We start from the raw sequence: 19,938 nt of genomic DNA on the forward strand, positions 1-19,938 counted from the left end.
TTTCAATCACTTATAGATGGAGATCTTTTCAAAGTAATTAAGTTTTTTTTTCCTTTTTTTTTGTGCAACATAATCTTGCTCTGTTGCCCAGGCAGGCTGGAGTGCCGTGGTGCAATCTTGGCTCACTGCAGCCTCCGCTTCCTGAGTAGCTGAGATTACAGGTGCCCGCCACCACGCCTGGCTAATTTTTGTGTTATTTTTTAGTAGAGACGAAGTTTCACCATATTGGCCAGGCTGGTCTCGAACTCTTGACCTCAGGTGATCTGCCTGCCTTGGCCTCCCAAAGTGCTGGGATTACAGGCATGAGCCACCGCGCCTGAGCAGTTAAGTTCTTAATAAAATCATACAGGGAAATTTGTGCAAAATAAAATTAGGTTGCGATTATTTATATTTTATAAAGGGATCTATTTGGTTTAGAGGTTTTTAATTATGGAAAATTCTCCATGTGGATTTAAGTTATATTGCAGGTTAAAAATATCCCCTTTATTTATAACCCTTCAGGAGTAAACTTACTGGTGTGTTGTTTAGCTGTACATTTTGGGAACCACTGTTTCATTTAAAGTAATAAATAGCCAGGTGTGGTGGTATACACCTGTAGTCCCATCTGCTTGGAAGACTGAGGCAGGAGGAATTGAGGCCAGAAATTCAAGGCCAGTCTGGGAAACATAGTGAGGCCCCATGTCTAATAAATAATTAAGAACTTTTTAAATTAAGGTAGTTCTCCCCAACCCATATGTTTTATGAGATGCAATTCAACATTTTTTCTTTGAATATATTAGATATTTGACATGATACATAATTCAAGAAGTCTAAAAATACTTCAGAAAGTAATACTACCCCAGCCCAGGTCACTTAGATTCTTCCCTGTATATTAGCCATGGTTACCAATTTTTTGTGTATCCTTCCAGACACTTTATGTGTACTAAACCACATTTTAATGTTGCAGATTTAAGATATTCAGGATATTCAGTATTCCTAATTATCTTATGGAACTTGGATTTTCTGGTTTATTAATTTCATACAGTTCTAATTCTTATCCTGGCATGTTGGATATTTTGTTCCCCTCTCACCTCCGCCTACAGACCCACCTTGAGTCTTTTCGCTGTGCTGACAAATTGCCTTTGCAATAGTTAATGAGTGTACTGGTTCAGGATAACCACCAGCATTGGTAGAGAATGTCATAAGCTGACTCCTAGTGAGTCTATTTAAACCTTTTCTAGTGTGATGAGAGTGAGCAAAATCTTTACTGTAGGTTTGAAAACTACCTGTACCTGGACTTCCTAATTTAAAGGCACCATTTCCTATACTACAGCAGCAATTTGTTAGGGAATGTTGGCTAAGGCTTAAGGAAAATCAGTAATTTTTTAGCGGGTAAAATTGTGTATAGGTCTTCTATACACAAGACCAAGATCATGAGTTTTTGTCTTTTCCTAAAATATAACACTAAAATTGAAGTTAAATGTTTTTCAAACTCTTGTTGCTTAAAAATGGAATTTGGGTTCCCTTTTTCAAACGTTTCAAAAACATAGTTTGTTTGAATTTAGGATTGTTTTGGGGAAAGTTGATCTTTTGGGTTGAGCTATTTGTCAAGAGTGAAAGGTTTTAATCCCATTAGTATCAGCTAACCATAGTATCAGCCAACCTCAGTATCAGGCAACCTCTGTATCTCAAATGAGGTATAGCTATCCTCTTTTCTCTTAGAATTATTTCCAAACAAAAGGAAAATATTTATGAAAGGACTGTCAAAAGTGTGCAGCTGTGAAATATGTTCTTCTCTTGTCTTATTATTGTTCGTTTTATTTCCTGATGAAATGAAGTCCCTGACATTACAGGAAATCTACTTAGCAACCTCATAAGTGAGAACAAGTCTGAAAGCAGATATAAAATTATTCATCCTAGATCCTAGATGCAACTTTTGACAGTTATTCCCACAGGATTTCTGTCTTACAGTTGTCTTACGCTCAGAATTCTCACTAAGGGGCCATTACCATAGTAGATATTACTTGGCAAATAATAAATACAGGGATTGAGCAAGCTGATGCAACTGACCATCTTGATTAAAACGTGTATTAAACTTAGATCTACAGAATGGTAGGGAGGCAGAAATAAGCAAATGACTTAATTTGTATTGATGCCAAATTGGTGTTTCCTTGAGCACTTCAAAATGGCAGAGTTGTTAACTCTAGCTACAACTCTTAAGGACCATCCCATAAGTAGGGCACATAGGGCATAGAATTCATACCAGAATTTTAGGATTTTATTTTACCTTCTAATATATAATTAGTTCTTAATGTGTGTTAACCCTTTTTTTCCCCACAATTTAAGGGTTTGTGTTTTCATATGTTATATTTTTGGATTGCTCTTATAATAATGAACTCTTCCTGTATAGGTATGAAATCACCAGAAGAACAACTGGTGTGTGTGCCACCACAGGAGGCCTTTCCTAACGACCCCCGGGTAATAAATAGACAGAGAAGTTCTGATTACCAGTTTCCATCCTCTCCATTTACAGACACACTAAAGGGCACCACTGAGGATGACGTGTTGACAGGTCAGGTGGAGGAGCAGTGTGTGCTAGCAGCAGAGGCAGAGCCGCCTGCAGTGAGCGAAACCACAGAGAGGACAGTGTTAGGAGAGTACAATCTCTTTTCTAGGAAGATAGAAGAGATTTTGAAGCAAAAGAATGTTTCATATGTCAGTAGAGTTTCCACACCTATCTTTACAACACAAGAGAAGATGAAACGGCTTTCTGAGTTCATATATTCTAAGACTTCTAAAGCTGGTGTGCAGGAGTTTGTAGATGGTTTGCATGAGAAGCTAAATACTATTATTATTAAAGCATCAGCCAAGGGTGGGAATTTGCCACCAGTCAGTCCTAACGATTCTGGTGCTAAGATAGCATCAAATCTTCTGGAAAAGCATGTCATACCAGTTTCCTCAAGTGACTTCAACAATAAACATCTCCTTGAGCCACTGTGTAGTGATCCTTTGAAAGACACCAACTCTAATGAGCAGCATTCCACTTCGACTTTGAGTTTAACCGAAGTAGAAATGAACCAGCCTCAACATGCCACAGAGTTAACGGTGACTTCTGATCATACTGTACCTGGTGATATGGCCCGGGAACCAGTAGAAGAAACAACAAAATCCCCCAGTGATGTAAACATTTCTGCTCAACCAGCTCTTTCAAATTTTATAAGCCAGTTAGAACCTGAAGTTTTTAATAGTTTGGTTAAAATCATGAAAGATGTCCAGAAAAATACTGTGAAATTTTATATTCATGAAGAAGAAGAGAGTGTGCTCTGTAAAGAAATAAAGGTAACTAAACGAGAAGGTAATAGTAATGCTGTACAAACTTCTCTTGTTGGTGTAACCTGTATAAAATGGAAGTTTTTTGTGTTTAAATGTTTACCATAGGCCAGGCATGGTGGCTAATACCTGTAATTCCAAAACTTGGGAGGCTGAGGCAGGAGGATTGCTTGAGGCCAGGAGTTCATGACCAGCCTGGGCAACATAACAAGACCTTGTCTCTTAATAACAAAATAGGCGTGGTGGCACTCTACTGTAGTCCCAGCTGCTTGGGAAGCTCAAGTGGGAAGGTCACTTGAGCCCAGGCATTTGAGATTACAGTTAGCTATGATTGTGCCAGCTTAGGTGACAGAGTGAGACCCTGTCTCTAAAACTGAATAATAAAAATAAATGTTGATTGCATATCTTCATAATTTAACTCAGGGTAGAATAAAAGAGTGGTAAGTCCAAGTAAATTCAGAACTTGTGGTCTTAATATGTTAGAATTTAGAATCTTGTTTTACAGTGTCATTTATGCACATACCTTTTAAACTGCTGATTTGAAGGTTTTAAGTGTTTCTTGGAATTGTTTTTTTTTTTTTGTTTTGTTTTTTTTTTGAGATGGAGTCTCCCTCTGTCGCCCAGGCTGGAGTACAGTGGTGTGATCTCGGCTCACTGCAACCTCTGCCTCCCGAGTTCAAGCAATTCTCCTGCCTCAGCCTCCCGAGTAGCTGGGATTGCAGGCATGCAACACCATGCCCGGCTAATTTTTTTTTGTATTTTCAGTAGAGACAGGGTTTCACCATGTTGGTCAGGCTGGTCTGGAACTCCTGACCTTGTGATCCACCCACCTCAGCCTCCCATAGTGCTGGGATTACAGGCGTGAGCCACCATGCCTGGCCGTTTCTTGGATTTTTAATGAAGAGGAAGGAAAAACAGATAGGAAAAATTAAGTTGCCTTGGTTTATCTCATGGGATTTGATCAATCATATAGAAAAACTGCCCAGAGTTGGCCTAATGATAAAACTTTTGGTACTTCTTGATACCCTAGCCATGTTACATTCCCTTTAGCCTTTATTGATCAAGAAACCTGATAATCTTGAAAGACTACTCAGTCACGAAAGATTTCTCACTGTGAGGTGTATTTTTTCTACTGAAGCTGCAGACTAATATTTCAGATATTTGGTTGAAACACACAGATGGCCAGGCACTGTGGGTCACGCCTGTAATCCCAGCACTTTGGGAGGCCGAGGTGGGTGGATCACGAGGTCAGGAAATCGAAACCATTCTGGCTAACACGGTGAAACCCCGTCTCTATTAAAAGGACAAAAAATTAGCCGGGCGTGGTGGCAGGGTCCTGTAGTCCCAGCTACTTGGGAGGCTGAGGCAGGAGAATGGCGTGAACCCAGGAGGCGGAGCTTTGCAGTGAGCGGAGATTGCATCACTGTACTCCAGTCTGGGCAACGGTGCAAGACTCCGTCTCAAAAAAAAAAAAAAAACACACACACGCCTTTCTGTGTGTCTGTATGTTAGACATAGATATGTAAGTTTGTTACCAGTAAGTAGGTAAATGGTAACACATTGGAGCAATTGTATTAGTGGTATAATATTAAAATTAATACTCAATAAATTATGGGATTTTAATTCCTCAAGGGAATGCCTAAGATTTTGAAATAAATGCCTGCTCTCATTTATGGAGTTTACTTACCATGACTGGAATTTCATTAGAGGAATCAGAGGGACCATGGGCTTTATAGCTACTAACATGTCCTAAGCCTTTTGTCAGTTTGGGCATCTCTGAGGTCAGCATGTTTCGTGTGACGTCACCTGGTCAAGACCTGAAGAACATAGGAATGACATGAGTCGGAGTACTCTGTTGGGCTTTCCTGATTCCTAATGGTTTCTTGGGAAAATGAAATGAGACCTCTAGGAATTCCTTGGTTGCATTTCTGCCCTACATGATTGAATGTAGAGTTTCTCAACTTTTCCCCACCAGCCAGCAATAAGTTCCCAAGCACAGTACTCTTTGGGGGCATAGCTGCATATTGGATTGGGGCTAGATGAGAGAATAGGTTGGGCACAGTTCCCAGTGTGCTTAACATAATTCCATTTTCTTCCACCCCCACATCCCCCACCCCCTGCTCCTTTTTTAAGATTTGTAACACACCTATTTGACATTTTAAAAAATTTATTTAGTGAGATGGAGTTTTGTTCTTGTTGCCCGGGCTGGAGTGTAATGGCACTATCTTGGCTCACTGTAGCCTCCACCTCCTGGGTTCAAGCAGTTCTCCTGCCTCATCCTCCCAAGTAGCTGGGATTACAGGCACCCACCACAACGTCCGGCTAATTTTTTGTATTTTTAGTAGAGACGGGTTTTTAACATGTTGGCCAGGCTGGTGTTGAACTCCTGACCTTAGGTGATGTGCCCGCCTTGGCCTCCCAAAGTACTGGGATTATAGGCGTAAGCTATCGCACCCAGCCATGACATTTAGATTACGGGGATAGGAGATGCATTTCCTAATGAAATGTGCTTTTAATTTTTTCTGGCATAGAACAAGTCATTTCTGTCATTCATATAGAATAAAAGAGCATTCTTTGTTTTACGAATCTGATAGAAAACCAGATTGAAACCTTAATTCTTTTAATCAATATCCATTAGAAATATTCCAGCAAAAATACTACAGTAAAAGACTTTATGAATAAAAATGTAAACTTTAAATATTTCTGGAGTCAAACTGATTTATTATATGAATTAAACTGTCTTACTTTAAATGGACTTAAAGTTTCTTAATGTGGCCGGGCGCGGTGGCTCAAGCCTGTAATCCCAGCACTTTGGGAGGCCGAGGCGGGTGGATCACGAGGTCAGGAGATCGAGACCATCCTGGCTAATACGGCGAAACCCTGTCTCTACTTAAAAATACAAAAAATTAGCCGGGCGACGAGGCGGGCGCCTGTAGTCCCAGCTACTCGGGAGGCTGAGGCAGGAGAATGGCGTGAACCCGGGAGGCGGAGCTTGTAGTGAGCTGAGATCCGGCCACTGCACTCCAGCCTGGGTGGCAGAGCAAGACTCTGTCTCAAAAAAAAAAAAATAAAATAAAATAAAGTTTCTTAATGTAAGAAGACATCAGAAATTACCAGGAGGGAGGCTGAGGCAGGTGGATCATGAGGTCAGGAGATCGAGACCATCTTGACTAACACGGTGAAACCCCGTCTCTACTAAAACTACAAAAAATTAGGCAAGCATGGTGACAGGCACCTGTAGTCCCAGTTACTGGGGAGCCTGAAGCAGGAGAATGGTGTGAACCCGGGAGGCAGAGCTTCCAGTGAGCTGAGATAGCGCCACTGCACTCCAGCCTGGGTGACAGAGTGAGACTCCATCTCAAAAAAAAAAAAAAGAAAATTAACCAGCAGGCATGTCAGATGGTAATTTACCTTTTCATTAACTGGCTAAGCTGGTCTGAGATCTGCCCAAAAGTTCCAGAGCTTGGATCAAAATCAATGTAGAAGGTGCTGCTTTAGCACAACATCCTCCTCTTTGGGGTGACACTTTAGGGAGCTGTTGAAAGAGCAGTAGACAGGTTGTCAGGTAAGCTGGGTTTTTATTATAGCTGTCTTGACCAGCTGTGCTGACATTAAAAGTAATCTCTGAAATGAGGAATATGTCCTCCAGGATCTGGCAGTTTGCTTCAGTGTTCAGGATTCCACCAGCAAGCAGAGAGCAAAGGGAACTCTGCATGGAAGTCTGCCTGTGTCTTGTGAAAGGCAGTACCATGTTCACCAGCATGGAGGAAGAGTTATTAGTTGGGAGAGTCTACTTTGAAGACAGAAACTTGACAGAAATGGCTTATTAGTATGTGAATACCATTGTACATAATGAAGCTCTATATAAATGCTTTTTGAGCTGTTGTGAATTAAAGGAGCTATGGTTGTGAAAGTTGTTAACTCTGAAGGCGTTTATCCCAGTTAATACTGCTGCAAATAACCAAGGGCCTGCTTAGAATGGAAAGGAAAATGGGAGCTAGGGAGTGGTTAATGATTATACTCTAGGTTGCCTTAAAGTGTTTCTCATAGGGTATTACAGGCAACCTAGAGTCTAATCGATTATTAACCTCTATAATAACTAAAGGAGCTGGGTTAAGAACCTGGCCTAATTAACAGTTCTTTCTGTTACCCTCACACTGTTACTTGGCTGGCTTTGCATAGTGCTGTAACATTGTGACCATGTGATTGGTGAAGCTCTGTAACATTGTGACTATGCGATTGGTGAAGCTCTGACCTTTAGATTCCTCTTCTAGAAAAGAAAAGTGGATTTGGGCCATGTGCAGTGGCTTATGCCTATAATCCCAGCACTTTATAAGGCCAAGGCAGGAGGATCACTCAAACCCAGGAATTTAAGACCAGCTTGGGCAACACAGAGAGACTCTCTTACCAAAAAAAAAAAAAAAAAAATTAGCCTGGTGTGGTGTTGTGAGTCTAGTGCCATGTATTCAGGAGGCTGAGGTGGGAGGATTGCTTGAGCCTGGGAGGTCAAGGCTGCAGTGAGCTGTGATCATTCCGCTGCACTCCAGCCTGGGAAACACTGATACCCTGTCTCAAAAAAAAAAAAAATGGATTTGATGGTCTGTAAGGTCTCTTAGCATGTAAATTCATTCATTGTTAATAATGTCCTAGTAGTACTTAAGCTTATCAGTTTATCTTGCATTTCTGGTATTAAATCGACATTTACAAAAAAGCATTTTAATATTGATTTAGTTGTTTTTCTTTAACAGGAATATCTTATCAAATTAGGCAATACAGAATGTCATCCAGAACAGTTTTTGGAAAGAAGATCAAAATTAGATAAACTATTGATTATTATTCAAAATGAAGACATTGCAGGTTTCATTCACAAGGTAGACTATTAAGTCAAATTCACTACTTACTTTGGTTTTAAAAACTCCCTTATTTTAAAATCTTGCTGTCTGGCAGACTAGTGTTTTTAAAATAAGCTTTAAAGGAGATTAAACTTAAGGACCCATCTATGAATCAGCTTGTGAGATTCAAGTTTGTACCTCTGCAAAGTTTTAAATTGCTGCACATCACGGATCTTCCCTGTCACTTAAGTAGTCAAGACTAGTAAGAGTACTGAATCCTTGAATGCCATTGGGTCTGCTGACTGACTGCTTAATGTTTTCATCTTCATTTGTATGTCCTAGGAAAAACCTATTTGTGCTCCATCTTTGTCAGACCAGTCCCCTTTTCCCTTACATTTTGAGGCATCCCATCTAGTCTTAGGAGCCCTATCTCACATGTTACATCTTGGATGCCTTTCCTGATTGTTTGTTCCAGCACATAGGCTTTTGCCTTCATCTGAATTCTGACTGTACTCACAGGTTATAGAGAGGTCAGCTTTTGTCTATTTTGTGTTTTCAGGTCTATTGTAAGCTTCTTTTCCTTAGTGGTCTCCGATAGGTCCCAGTACGTAAATGTTGGTTTATATATTGGGAAATAATGTTGGGAATATTATTTGTGTGTGTGGCTTTCCAGAGACAATCTACTAATACAGATGAGCCATAGTGCATTCTGTTAAACTTCTTGTAGGTTCCTTCACACGTGAGTCTATCACTTCATTCCCTCATCCATCTGTTTCTCTTTTTATTTTGGGATTTAAACAGATACCTGGCTTGGTGACTTTAAAGAAGCTCCCCTGCGTTAGTTTTGCTGGTGTTGATAGCCTGGATGATGTTAAAAATCATACATACAATGAATTATTTGTATCTGGAGGTTTTATCGTATCTGACGAATCAATTCTAAATCCAGAGGTGGTCACAATTGGTAAGGTGTGATGTTCTTTTGAGCACATAACTCCTCTTCTGACTCTAATACTTTTTAATGTACTGTCCATTTATTCTGCCATTCACAGATAACTAGTACATTTCAGTCTTTTCCTGAGCTTTTATTACCTCAAATTTCTTTCCCCTTCTCTTAGACCAATAATTTTCTCTAAATCTGGTGTAAAGCAAGGCTCTCTGCCCCTCCTGCAGTTGAATCACTTCTTGTATTACTGTCATCAACATGTTCTTTAGTATGTAGAGGTTATATTCTTTGAGCTTTAGGCATGTATAGATCTGTCTCCCTTAGACAAAGAGAAATGAAAAGAGTACATAGGAAAGTAGGTGTTTCTACATAATATGAAAAAGCACTTCTTTCATAATTCACTTGTGGAATGATTATTTATTGAATTAAAAGGAACTTCATTATCTCTAACAGAGAACTTTAAAAATTTTTTGACATTCCTTGAAGAACTTAGTACTCCAGAAGGAAAATGGCAATGGAAAGTCCACTGTAAATTTCAGAAAAAACTAAAGGAACTAGGCAGGTAAGCTTTGAAACATAACGATATAATGGTTGTTGATTTTAACATTGTACTCATATTTCTCTATTCCCATGTTTGTAAGATTATGGATGTTGTTCGTTTTTCACAGATGTCCATAGCCAGTCATAATGGAGTATAGATACTAAATTATTCTTGCCTTTATAAGAGGAAGCGGTATTTTTAAGTAGAAGTTTGGTGAAGTTCTTGTTATGTGCATAGGTAAAATTTGTTTAATCTTTGCCATTTGTGGATTTAGAGTAATCATCCAAATGGAATGATCAGCATTTTTCTTTTCTCTTTTTTTTTGAGTTGGAGTTTTGCTCTTGTAGCCCAGGCTGGAGTGCAGTGGGGCAATCTCGCCTCACTGCCACCTCCACCTCCCAGGTTCAAGTGATTCTCCTACCTCAGCCTCTCAAGTAGCTGAGGTTACAGGTGCCTGCCACCATGCCCGGCTCATTTTTGTATTTTTAGTAGAGATGGGGTTTCACCACGTTGGCCTGGCTGGTCTCGAACTTCTGTCGTCAGGTGATCCGCCCACCTTAGCCTCACAAAGTGCTGGGATTATTACAGGCATGAGCCACTGTGCCCGGCCATCAATTTCCTTTTTTAACTGAACTGTATGTTCCAACTACATCAGACCCTCTCCAAGCCAACTGACTACTTTGTAGGTAGCTAATAAAATTACATATATTTGGACAAGGATTAATCTTGACCTGGTGAAGTGATTTGTGAGTAGGACATCAATTCATGTATATATAGGTAATTTCTAACATGCATGGAAGTCACTTCTTCAAGTGTGATCTTTGGAACACTAGTCACTTAGAGTCCATAAATGATTGTGGTAATTAGGCACGTTTGGGATACTATATCCTACTAGTAAAGTCTATAAAATGTATTTACACATTAAAGGATATGAAGAACTCTAGTTGAAAGAATTGTTTTACATTATGTTAATCATTATTTCCTTAAACTTAGACCACAAAATTTTATTTCTTAAAGTATGACATTCCATGGTACACTTTTCAGGAAATTCAGGCTTAAATAAGTTTTGAGTATTTAATTTTTTGTAGCAATTCACTTTTAAAAGCTTATCTCCATTTGTTGCCTTGTCCCTTGAAATATAGAAACAGCTTAGAGCCGGCCGGGCATGGTGGCTCATGCCTGTAATCCCAGCACATTGGGAGGCTGAGGCGGGCGGATTACGAGGTCGGGAGATTGAGACCATCCTGTCCAACATGGTGAAACCCCGTCTCTACTAAAAATACAAAAATTAATTGGGTGTGGTGGTGTACGCCTGTAGTCCCAGCTACTCGGGAAGCTGAGGCAGGAGAATCACTTGAACCCAGGAAGCGGAGGTTGCAGCAAGCCGAGATTGCACCATTGTACTCCAGCCTGGCGACAGAGCGACACTCTGTCTCAAAAAAAAAAAAAGAGTTTAGAGCCATAATAGTGTATTTCACTTTTTGTTTGTTTAAGAGACTTTAGTTCTTGTTGCCCAGACTGGAGTGTAATAGTGTGGTCTCAGCTCACTGCAACCTCTGCTTCCTGGGTTCTAGTGATTCTCCCGCCTCAGGCTCCCAAGTAGTTGGCATTACAGGCATGAGCCACCGCATCCGGCTAATTGTATTTTGAGTAGAGATTGGGTTTCACCATGTTGGCCAGGCTGGTCTCGAACTCTTGACCTCAGATGATCCAACTGCTTTGGCCTCCCAAAGTTTTGGGATTACAGGCGTGAGCCACCAGGCCTGGTCTGTATATTGTATTTTTTGAAGGAAGGATTTATACTTTTTTTGTCCTTTTAAGTCCTTCATTAAAGTTCAAAATTGATAGAAGTAATCATACTTTATTATTAAGTAAGTAGAATAATCAGCTAAGATATTAGCCTAAGCTGTATAGCTGGCCCTGAGGCCTTGCGACCAAGAAACCCCTTTCTTTCTGTCCAAAGAAGCACACCCGTACATCAGGCAGAGCTAAAGCAGTGCAGTTGTCATTAGTTGCCTCAATGGAGAAATTGAATTTTAATCTACAGCAGAAATTTCCATACTAAATTTTAGAAGTACAGATCCAGATACTGAACTGCTTAATTTCACAGATTGAATGCTAAAGCTCTAAGTCTCTTGACGCTTCTGAATGTCTATCAGAAGAAACATCTGGTTGAAATTTTGTCATACCACAATTGTGATTCACAAACTCGAAATGCTCCAGAATTGGATTGCCTTATCAGACTTCAGGCTCAGAACATACAGCAACGACACATAGTCTTTTTAACAGGTAAAGAGAGCACTCCTAAGCTTTCTATTATGAATATAGGAATGTGAATGAAAGGATTTTATGGGGCTGTGGTGGGTATCGCTAAGCTTTGATTCAGAAAATGTGAAGGGAAGGATTTTGTGAGGGCTGGGGGCTGTCTACATTTGGAAGGGTTTCATACATGAAACTTTTTTTCTTAATTTAGAGAAGAACATCAAGATGCTTTCCAGTTACACAGATAATGGAATAGTGGTTGCAACTGCTGAAGACTTCATGCAAAACTTTAAAAATCTTGTGGGCTATCACAACTCAATCACAGAAGAAAACCTTCCGCAGCTTGGTGCTAATGAGAATCTTGAGTCCCAGTCAGGTAACTTTTCAGTGGTTTTCATTTTCTTTAACACAGACAGTAAAAGAGGAATGGTTTTGTCTGTTACCAAATAATGAAATGACTGTTTTGAAACCACTCACCTCAGTATAAATAGTCATAGGGAAAGTGTTTGAAGACATTTATCATTCTAATACTTAGCATGCACAAGATCTGCTCATTTATTATACTGTAGCCAGTGTAAGTTGTTAGTTATTATAGATTATGCATTTCTATCTATATTGTAGACAATGCACACTATGGAGTATGCATTTTCTCTTTGAGGGTTGTAAGCATTATTGGTTACTGTTGTCAGCAAAGGGGTTATATTAATAAAAAGGTAGGAAACCAGATATGGCGATTCAGCATTGAGCTACTAGACCTCCCCACATGTATAAAACAATTTAATTGCAAGATAGTAGAGCTGTTATAGCTTTAGTCTTTCGTGAGATGGCCTCTGCTTTGGTTCCAGTTCTATGTAAAATGAAAGATGTACTTTTGTTTTGGATGAAAAAAAAGCAGAAATGATCGTTCAATAGTGCTAACCAGTTTAGTAATCCAGTGAAGCTAGATGTCAAAAAATTTTATTTTATATTTGTCTTGTCAAATACTGAATTACCGTATAACTTTAGATGCTGTTTTGACATTAACCCCTTTGGAGCTGGGAGTTGGGATTTCCCAACATTAAACGTGAACACATTTCGCAGAAGCTTTTAGCATCGGATTATCTGGACATTCACATCTAGTGTGAGTGTTGTGACTAAGTGAACTTGTGGCAGAAGACCAAGCTTTAAGGGATTGTGGACTTGCAGACCCTGACGCGTTATATTGTGTGAGTAGTGTATAATTTTAAAACTTAAACAAACTGTGTATTTCAATAGAGGAGGACTTTTTGTTTTTTAAATGTAGCTCTTTTAGAAAACGATGAAAAGGATGAAGAGGATATGTCTCTGGATTCAGGGGATGAAATCTCACATATAGAAGTATGCAGCAATTTTCATTCAGAAATATGGGAGAAAGAGACCAAAGGATCACGTGGAACAGATCAAAAAAAGAATACTCAAATTGAGTTGCAGTCGTCTCCTGATGTGCAAAACAGTTTATTAGAAGATAAGACTTATCTTGATTCTGAAGAGAGAACTTCCGTTGATATAGTATGCTCTGAAGGAGAGAACAGCAATTCAACAGAACAAGATTCATACAGGAACTTTCAGGTTTATCATAGTCAATTAAATATGTCCCATCAATTTAGTCATTTTAATGTTCTCACTCATCAGACATTTTTGGGGACACCATATGCCCTTTCATCAAGTCAGTCTCAAGAAAATGAAAATTACTTCTTATCTGCTTATACTCAAAGCTTGGATAGAGATAAATCTCCACCTCCCTTAAGTTGAGGGAAAAGTGATTCTTCCAGGCCATATTCACAAGAGAAATAACTATAGTAACTTTTTTTTTTAAATAGATTGTTGTGGACTTTGTTTATTAACAATTTATATTTCATTCTCTAAAAAGGTTCTTGTTCTTTCTCAAATGTTTTTTCTTTTATTTAAATCATGATGGTCTGTAACAGTTGAAGCATCTAAAAATTGAAATAAATATATATTTTTAACATATATTGTACTTGAATTATCTCATGTTGGCACTTCTAAGTTTTACTTTTGTATGTTACCTGTAGTTAGGCTTCAAATTGAAGCCTGTTTTATGTGTAAAATCAGATGCTTGCAGGAGGACGGTAAACAGCAAAGGCTTTACTACTTTTGCTCTAATGTCACCTGATACAAAGTACTTTTGTTGAAGTGAATTATTTTGATTTAGGCTTTTGTATAGTGTTTTTACACAGGTATAAGCCAGTGATAGCAGTGTTAATATTTACAGGATTTTGGCTCAATACCTCAAGATTTAACAATGCAGTTTCATTTCGATAATAAACTATGTACATAGGACACATTTTTTATCTCTAGGCTTAGTCATGTAAAAACTGCCTATTGCTAAAATTCCAGTAACTTCGAGAGTATTGGATGATTTTTCAGTACTTGTGCAATCCTTGATTTAATGAAATTAACTTTCATATTTCAAAAGATAGGCTTCTGTTTATCAACGCATTGAACAATTTGATTTTTAAATTAGTTTTAGCAATATTGAAGTATAATGGAAATATATTTTTGAGGTGGTCTTAGTAGTAATTACCATTTGTTGAACACATTAGTGCTATACTAGAAAGATACAGTGGAGATAGCTTTCAAACCTACATCTATTCCTAACTACTGCCTCTAATACTAATTACTAACTTGTTGCTAATGCTAACTTATAAAAATGTTTTTGAAAATTGCAATTTCTACAAATGTCATAAAAGCAGGATTTAAAGAAAACAATTCAGGATTTAGAGAAGAAAACAATTTCCACGGAAGCCTAAATTGAATTTGTTATTTTAGTAAAAGTTTATATATAGAGTTATGGGTCTAGATGTGTTAATAAGTTAGATAGAACTTTGGCACTTTAGAACAAATGCATGAATGGTATTTCACTTAATAAGTTACATAAAAAGTGTGAAAGAACACTGTGAGGTCCCAGGAACGCCAGACTATATTAAGGTAAGTAGAAAGTGTTCTTTTTATAGGGCTTCAATACTCAGGTGGTGACAGAGCAGAACATGTTTTTTTTTACTACTAAGCGTTTACAAAAGTATCTGTTTTATTGTATAGAACAAGTACAGCATTTTACTACATAGTATACAAGTTTCTAATGAGCATTTAAAAAAATAAAATCTAGGCTATTTGAAAAATACCGTTAAGCCAGTGAGCACATTTTATAATTTGGAAGACACAAATCAAATGTGAAGGATTTGATTTTCTACATTTAAAATGAAGAACCAAAATTATCTTCTTGATTTTCAGCTAAAGGCAGGAGACTACTTTCCAACTCCTTTTGCTTCTGGAGAAGGCCCTGAAATCACATTGATATATGTTAGTAAAATGTGCACACCTGACTTGCAATGTTGTGTTAAACTAGAATTCTATTCACTTGGAAAACTGTCATTCAAAAATTTTTCAGAAATGCTTGTACTAGACCACTTCATTTGGATATATAGCTATCACATTTGTAACATTATATTTTTAGCATAAAAATCAGTAGGGATGAGAATTTTCTTAAAAATCAAGCCTCCAAAACTATGGGGGTAAATTAAGTCATTCCCTCTCCCCCAATCCACCCCCAAGTGCTCTTAGATACTAGGAGGAGTCTCTCTTAACATACATACAGTGTTTGTTTGTTTTGTTTTGTTTTGGGACGGAGTCTTGCTGTGTTGCCCAGGCTGGAGTGCAGTGGTGCGATCTCGGCTCACTGCAAGCTCCGCCTCCCAGGTTCACGCCATTCTCCTGCCTCCCAAAAAGCTGGGACTAACAGGCACCCACCACCACACCCAGCTAATTTTTTGTGTTTTTAGTAGAGACAGGGTTTCACCGTGTTAGCCAGGATGGTCTTGATCTCCTGACCTCGTGATCCACCTGCCTCAGCCTCCCAAAGTGCTGGGATTACAGGCTTGAGCCACACTGCGCCTGGCCAACATCCAGTGTTTATCTTGACTATCCTAACCTTACCTTAGATGCTAATAGAAGGGGCCTGCTGAAATAACACTGGGCACTATATTTGTGGGTAGATGTGTACATCATATTCCTTTATCTCACAATTTTTGTCTCCACTAAGCAAGAAGTAAATTAACACTTTGTCACTCTAAAGAAATAATTTATGTAAAACTCTTAGTAATCCTGTTTGTCTTCAAATGAGTAAATAGACCAAAGGGGACAATTTTCTAGTTCTGTAGAAGGAAAACATCTGAGTCAGCATTTTGAAATGCAGAGGGTATTGGTACATGACGACATGGAAAAGGGCACTTTTAAACAACACAGCTTATTCTTCCCTGAGTACAGAGTATATAGTGAATCAAAGCTAACTACAGCCATTCTTTTTAAAGCCCAAGGGATGGAACAAAGGTTGTAAAACCTGTTTTAATCAGAGAGTAAAATAATGAGAAGTCACAATAGTTTGGGAGAAAAAGTAGTCTGGTGAGTAAGGTTATATGTATAATTTCATACTGAATTTATTACTATTTGGGATGTACGTCAATATTCTAAACACGTCAAGTTTTTTTAAAAGCCACATATTGCTAAGAATTTGTTAAAGCGTAACTGTATTTTTTGTTTTAGAGCCTTATTGATGTTTTGCCATTCCAATGTATGCATTTTTTTTACTCAATAAACTTGTCTTAATTTTGGAACTGTCTCATGATTTCGTACTGGAAAGAACTACTCAAAAGACGGCAATGTAAAAGCAAGTCCAAGAAAGTCCCATTTTATTTGTGTCTAACATACAGAAACTGAAATATTTGTTAAAACCTGGGATGAGGCCGGGCACGGTGGCTCAAGCTTGTAATCCCAGCACTTTGGGAGGCCAAGACGAGCAGATCACGAGGTCAGGAGATCGAGACCATCCTGGCTAACATGGTGAAACCCCGTCTCTACTAAAACATACGAAAAAAACTAGCCAGGCGAGGTGGCGGGCGCCTGTAGTCCCAGCTACTCGGGAGGCTGAGGCAGGAGAATGGTGTAAACCCGGGAGGCGGAGCTTGCAGTGAGCTGAGATCCGGCCACTGTACTCCAGCCCAGGCGACAGAGCGAGACTCCGTCTCAAAAAAAAAAAAAAAAAACCTGGGATGCATCAAAGTAACTTAAAACAGCCATTCAACATGTTCCCCCAACCGCCCACGCCACATAAAGAATGGACACATCTACACTTGAAAAAGCTCATACCTGTCTCAGTTCTGAAAGTCCCTTAAGGATTGCTTGCTGTCGATCCCTATTTTTCACCATGTTAGGATTAAGAAGTGGATCCCTGACACAGTCAGAATCAAATAGCTGTCGTTCTTGGCCACAGTCTAAAGCCAGATGAAAGTAACAAATCAGTCAATTACATTAGTAAAATGACATAGCCCTGTGCTATATAATAGTCTAAGGAGTCATTAATAAATATGTATCCTAGGAAAGTACTAAGCAAAATTTAAGACACATTCAAGAGAAAATTCCTTCATCTCTCCAGGAGCAAACATAGTAAGAAACTTTCTAGAACTAAGTGCAGGAATTACTAATTTGGAATTTGAAGTTGGGGGTTTACATGGGTCTTCAATTTTTACAGTTAGAATGCTTATACTTACCTTGTGAATTTTGGTACTGAGGGTCCTGGGTTGAAGGCCGAGACAGTGGTGCATCGGGATCAAGGTAATAGATCTCATTTGTTCGAACATAGGGAACAAAATGGGATGATTCAGAAATCCCAGGTGATAATTCTGTTTGATTACCTCCTGAAATCAAATTCTCTCTCTCATGGCTACTGTTTTTTAGTGGTAAGTGTAATGTATTTTGAGTTTGTTGGGTTCTGTTTTTCACTGCTGGAACTGGTGGTGATGGAGACCTATTAAAAAAAGAAAAATAGGAGCCTTAGTAAAAAATTCTGTATTTAGATTAAGTATATCTCTTTGATTACATTTCACTTTATTTATGAAACGAAGTCTCGCTCTGTTGCCCAGGCTGGAGTGCAGTGGTGTGATCTGAGCTCACTGCAACTTCTGCCTCCTGGGTTCAAGCAACTGTCCTGTCTCGGCTTCCCAAGTAGCTGGGATTACACACGCACGCCACTGTGCCCAGTTAGTTTTTGTATTTTTAGTAGAGACAGGGTTCACCATGTTGGCCAGGTTGGTCTTGAACTCCTGACCTCAGGTGATCCACCTGCCTCGGCCTCCCAAAGTGCTGGAATTACAAGCGTGAGCCACATGCCTGGCCCATTTCACTTTATTCTAAATGTACCTGTAACACCTTTGGGAATATATGCATAGAAGCCTGAGCTCTATAATACCGTTCCATAAAACGGGAAAAGAATGGTATTAATTTGTGTTTTTACTAGCACTAGCTATGGTATGTGTACTGTAGCACAAGGGAGAAATTTAATTACTAGATCCTGAGGAACACTGCTGGCTTGGTTAATCTGAGCCTACTGTCTTCTCCTTAGATAATTCACCATATAATAATGTACTCACCATCTGAACGAAACTTGTTTTTAAGCCCCATTCTGAGACAACTAAACCAGCTGGTTCATGCACAAAGACAGTATATTCTAATTTCTAAATCTCTCACTGACTGAATTTCTCATTGTCCTTATCAGTCATTTGTTCCCTTTCACCGCCCCCTGCCATCCCTCCTCCCAAAGCAGAATGCCTATTCTGCTAGTGACATACCTGGAATATCAAAATCACTTAGTTAAGTCTAGAGATAAAAGTAAATGTTATCTACATTCCTGCCTAGGCCCAGTCCAACATGGGCCTTCAAGCTCCAGCTAAAGTGCCACCCTATCCCTTAATCCTCTAACCCTCAATCCTCTAACCCTCACCTGGAAGCCACACCCTTTCTGACTGTTCTCTACATATACCTATATGCCTCATGCTGTCCACATCTTGAATCCCTTTTTTGTCCCACACAGCATTAAGTAGCTGCGAAATTAATCTGATGCATACATACCTTCCCTTGCTGAATGAATTAATATTCAGAGGCTCTTCTTCCTAAAAGATGGATAAATGCAGAAAGGAATATATAGCATTTTCACATATCCCCACAAATATTTTTAGAGCTATTTATTGAAATAATCTGAGGGTAATATTTGAATAACAGGTACCGACTGAGCAACAGATTGATTCAGTATTTTTCCAGAGTCAAACTAATCCAGTAGTTCCTAATCTCCCAAACTGACCTCTGTCTATATGGACTATAAACAAGGGTTTTAAAGGGGTATTTTGAACCCACAGCATTCATCTATAGAAGTTGTGTTAAATGTAAAGGACTCAATAAGAAAACCTTTTCAGCTTTGTGGGCCATATTGTTTCTGTTGCTAGTCTGTTGTGTGAAGTCAGCCATAGACAATTGATAAAAGAATGAGTTGACTATGTTCGTATAAAATTTTACAAAAACGGGTAGCAGCCTGGATTTGCCCATGGGATATAGTTTGCTGATCCCTAATGTAAACTGAAACAGATCAGAAGAGCCTTACCAAAGCATACATGTGAGAAATTATTTTAAATCTAGAAATATCAACATATCTTCTAAGATGGAAGAGCTTTACCTTTTTGACTAGATGCCACCTGAACTTTGACTCAGTTTCTTGATGAGATGAATGAAAAATTTCTGATGAAATGCCTCTGTTTTGAGAGAGGTGCCCAGGATTATTTTTTTCTACCAAATGAAGCAATTCCATCTGCCTCCTTACTTTTTTTTCTTCTCTTTGCTTTTGAAGCTGTTTAGGGTACTTTTCTGATGCTGGAATATACCTTTTAGGTGGCTTATTTATATTCCAATCAGGCCTTTTAGGATATTTCTTCATGTGTTTTGTTTGTTTCTCTATTCCTGTGAACTGATTACACTGGTCATTATACCGATTGTTTTCTTTTTCTAAGCTGGCTCCTTTATCCTGAGTGAGTTCTTGCTTGTTTTTCTTGGTGCTAAACTGTCCAATAAGTTCTGCCGAAATCTCAGGAGATGAACAATTTGTGATGTCCCTCTCCATTAATGATCCACAATGTGATTCTGCATTGGTGAATATTCCTATATTTAAGTCATCTAAAAAAAAGTTTCAAATG

The 19,938-nt window shown here is 38.8% G+C and overlaps 2 protein-coding genes across 24 annotated transcripts in view; one reads left to right on the forward strand and one right to left on the reverse strand.

The window, feature by feature from the left end:
- TASOR (transcription activation suppressor) overlaps window positions 1-16,532 on the forward strand; it is a 65,913-nt gene extending 49,381 nt beyond the window's left edge. For 2 of the 7 annotated variants that reach the window (XM_026446969.1, XM_026446970.1), the window contains 7 exons: window positions 2,513-3,318; window positions 8,058-8,180; window positions 8,943-9,102; window positions 9,538-9,646; window positions 11,736-11,914; window positions 12,099-12,263; window positions 12,893-13,876. In XM_026446969.1, the coding sequence (XP_026302754.1) occupies window positions 2,513-3,318; window positions 8,058-8,180; window positions 8,943-9,102; window positions 9,538-9,646; window positions 11,736-11,914; window positions 12,099-12,263; window positions 12,893-12,948 (1,598 nt within the window). In that variant the 3' untranslated portion in view covers window positions 12,949-13,876. Of the gene's footprint in view, window positions 1-2,389; window positions 3,319-8,057; window positions 8,181-8,942; window positions 9,103-9,537; window positions 9,647-11,735; window positions 11,915-12,098; window positions 12,264-12,892 lie in introns of all 7 variants that reach the window. The other 5 variants (XM_023201106.3, XM_023201085.2, XM_023201102.2 and 2 more) reach the window with 5 other exon arrangements.
- Window positions 14,917-19,938, reverse strand: part of CCDC66 (coiled-coil domain containing 66) — a 53,615-nt gene continuing 48,593 nt past the window's right edge. For 10 of the 17 annotated variants that reach the window (XM_023201175.2, XM_023201124.2, XM_023201137.2 and 7 more), the window contains 5 exons: window positions 19,425-19,918; window positions 18,827-18,867; window positions 17,470-17,726; window positions 17,069-17,193; window positions 14,937-15,206 (listed from right to left, as the gene is read on the reverse strand). In XM_023201175.2, coding sequence (XP_023056943.1) covers window positions 15,120-15,206; window positions 17,069-17,193; window positions 17,470-17,726; window positions 18,827-18,867; window positions 19,425-19,918 — 1,004 coding nt within the window. In that variant the 3' untranslated portion in view covers window positions 14,937-15,119. Of the gene's footprint in view, window positions 15,207-17,068; window positions 17,194-17,469; window positions 17,727-18,826; window positions 18,868-19,424; window positions 19,919-19,938 lie in introns of all 17 variants that reach the window. The other 7 variants (XM_023201169.2, XM_023201164.2, XM_023201195.2 and 4 more) reach the window with 1 other exon arrangement.

Source organism: Piliocolobus tephrosceles, chromosome 2, assembly GCF_002776525.5.
Source record: "Piliocolobus tephrosceles isolate RC106 chromosome 2, ASM277652v3, whole genome shotgun sequence".
In the NCBI taxonomy this organism is placed as follows: Eukaryota; Metazoa; Chordata; class Mammalia; order Primates; family Cercopithecidae; genus Piliocolobus; species Piliocolobus tephrosceles.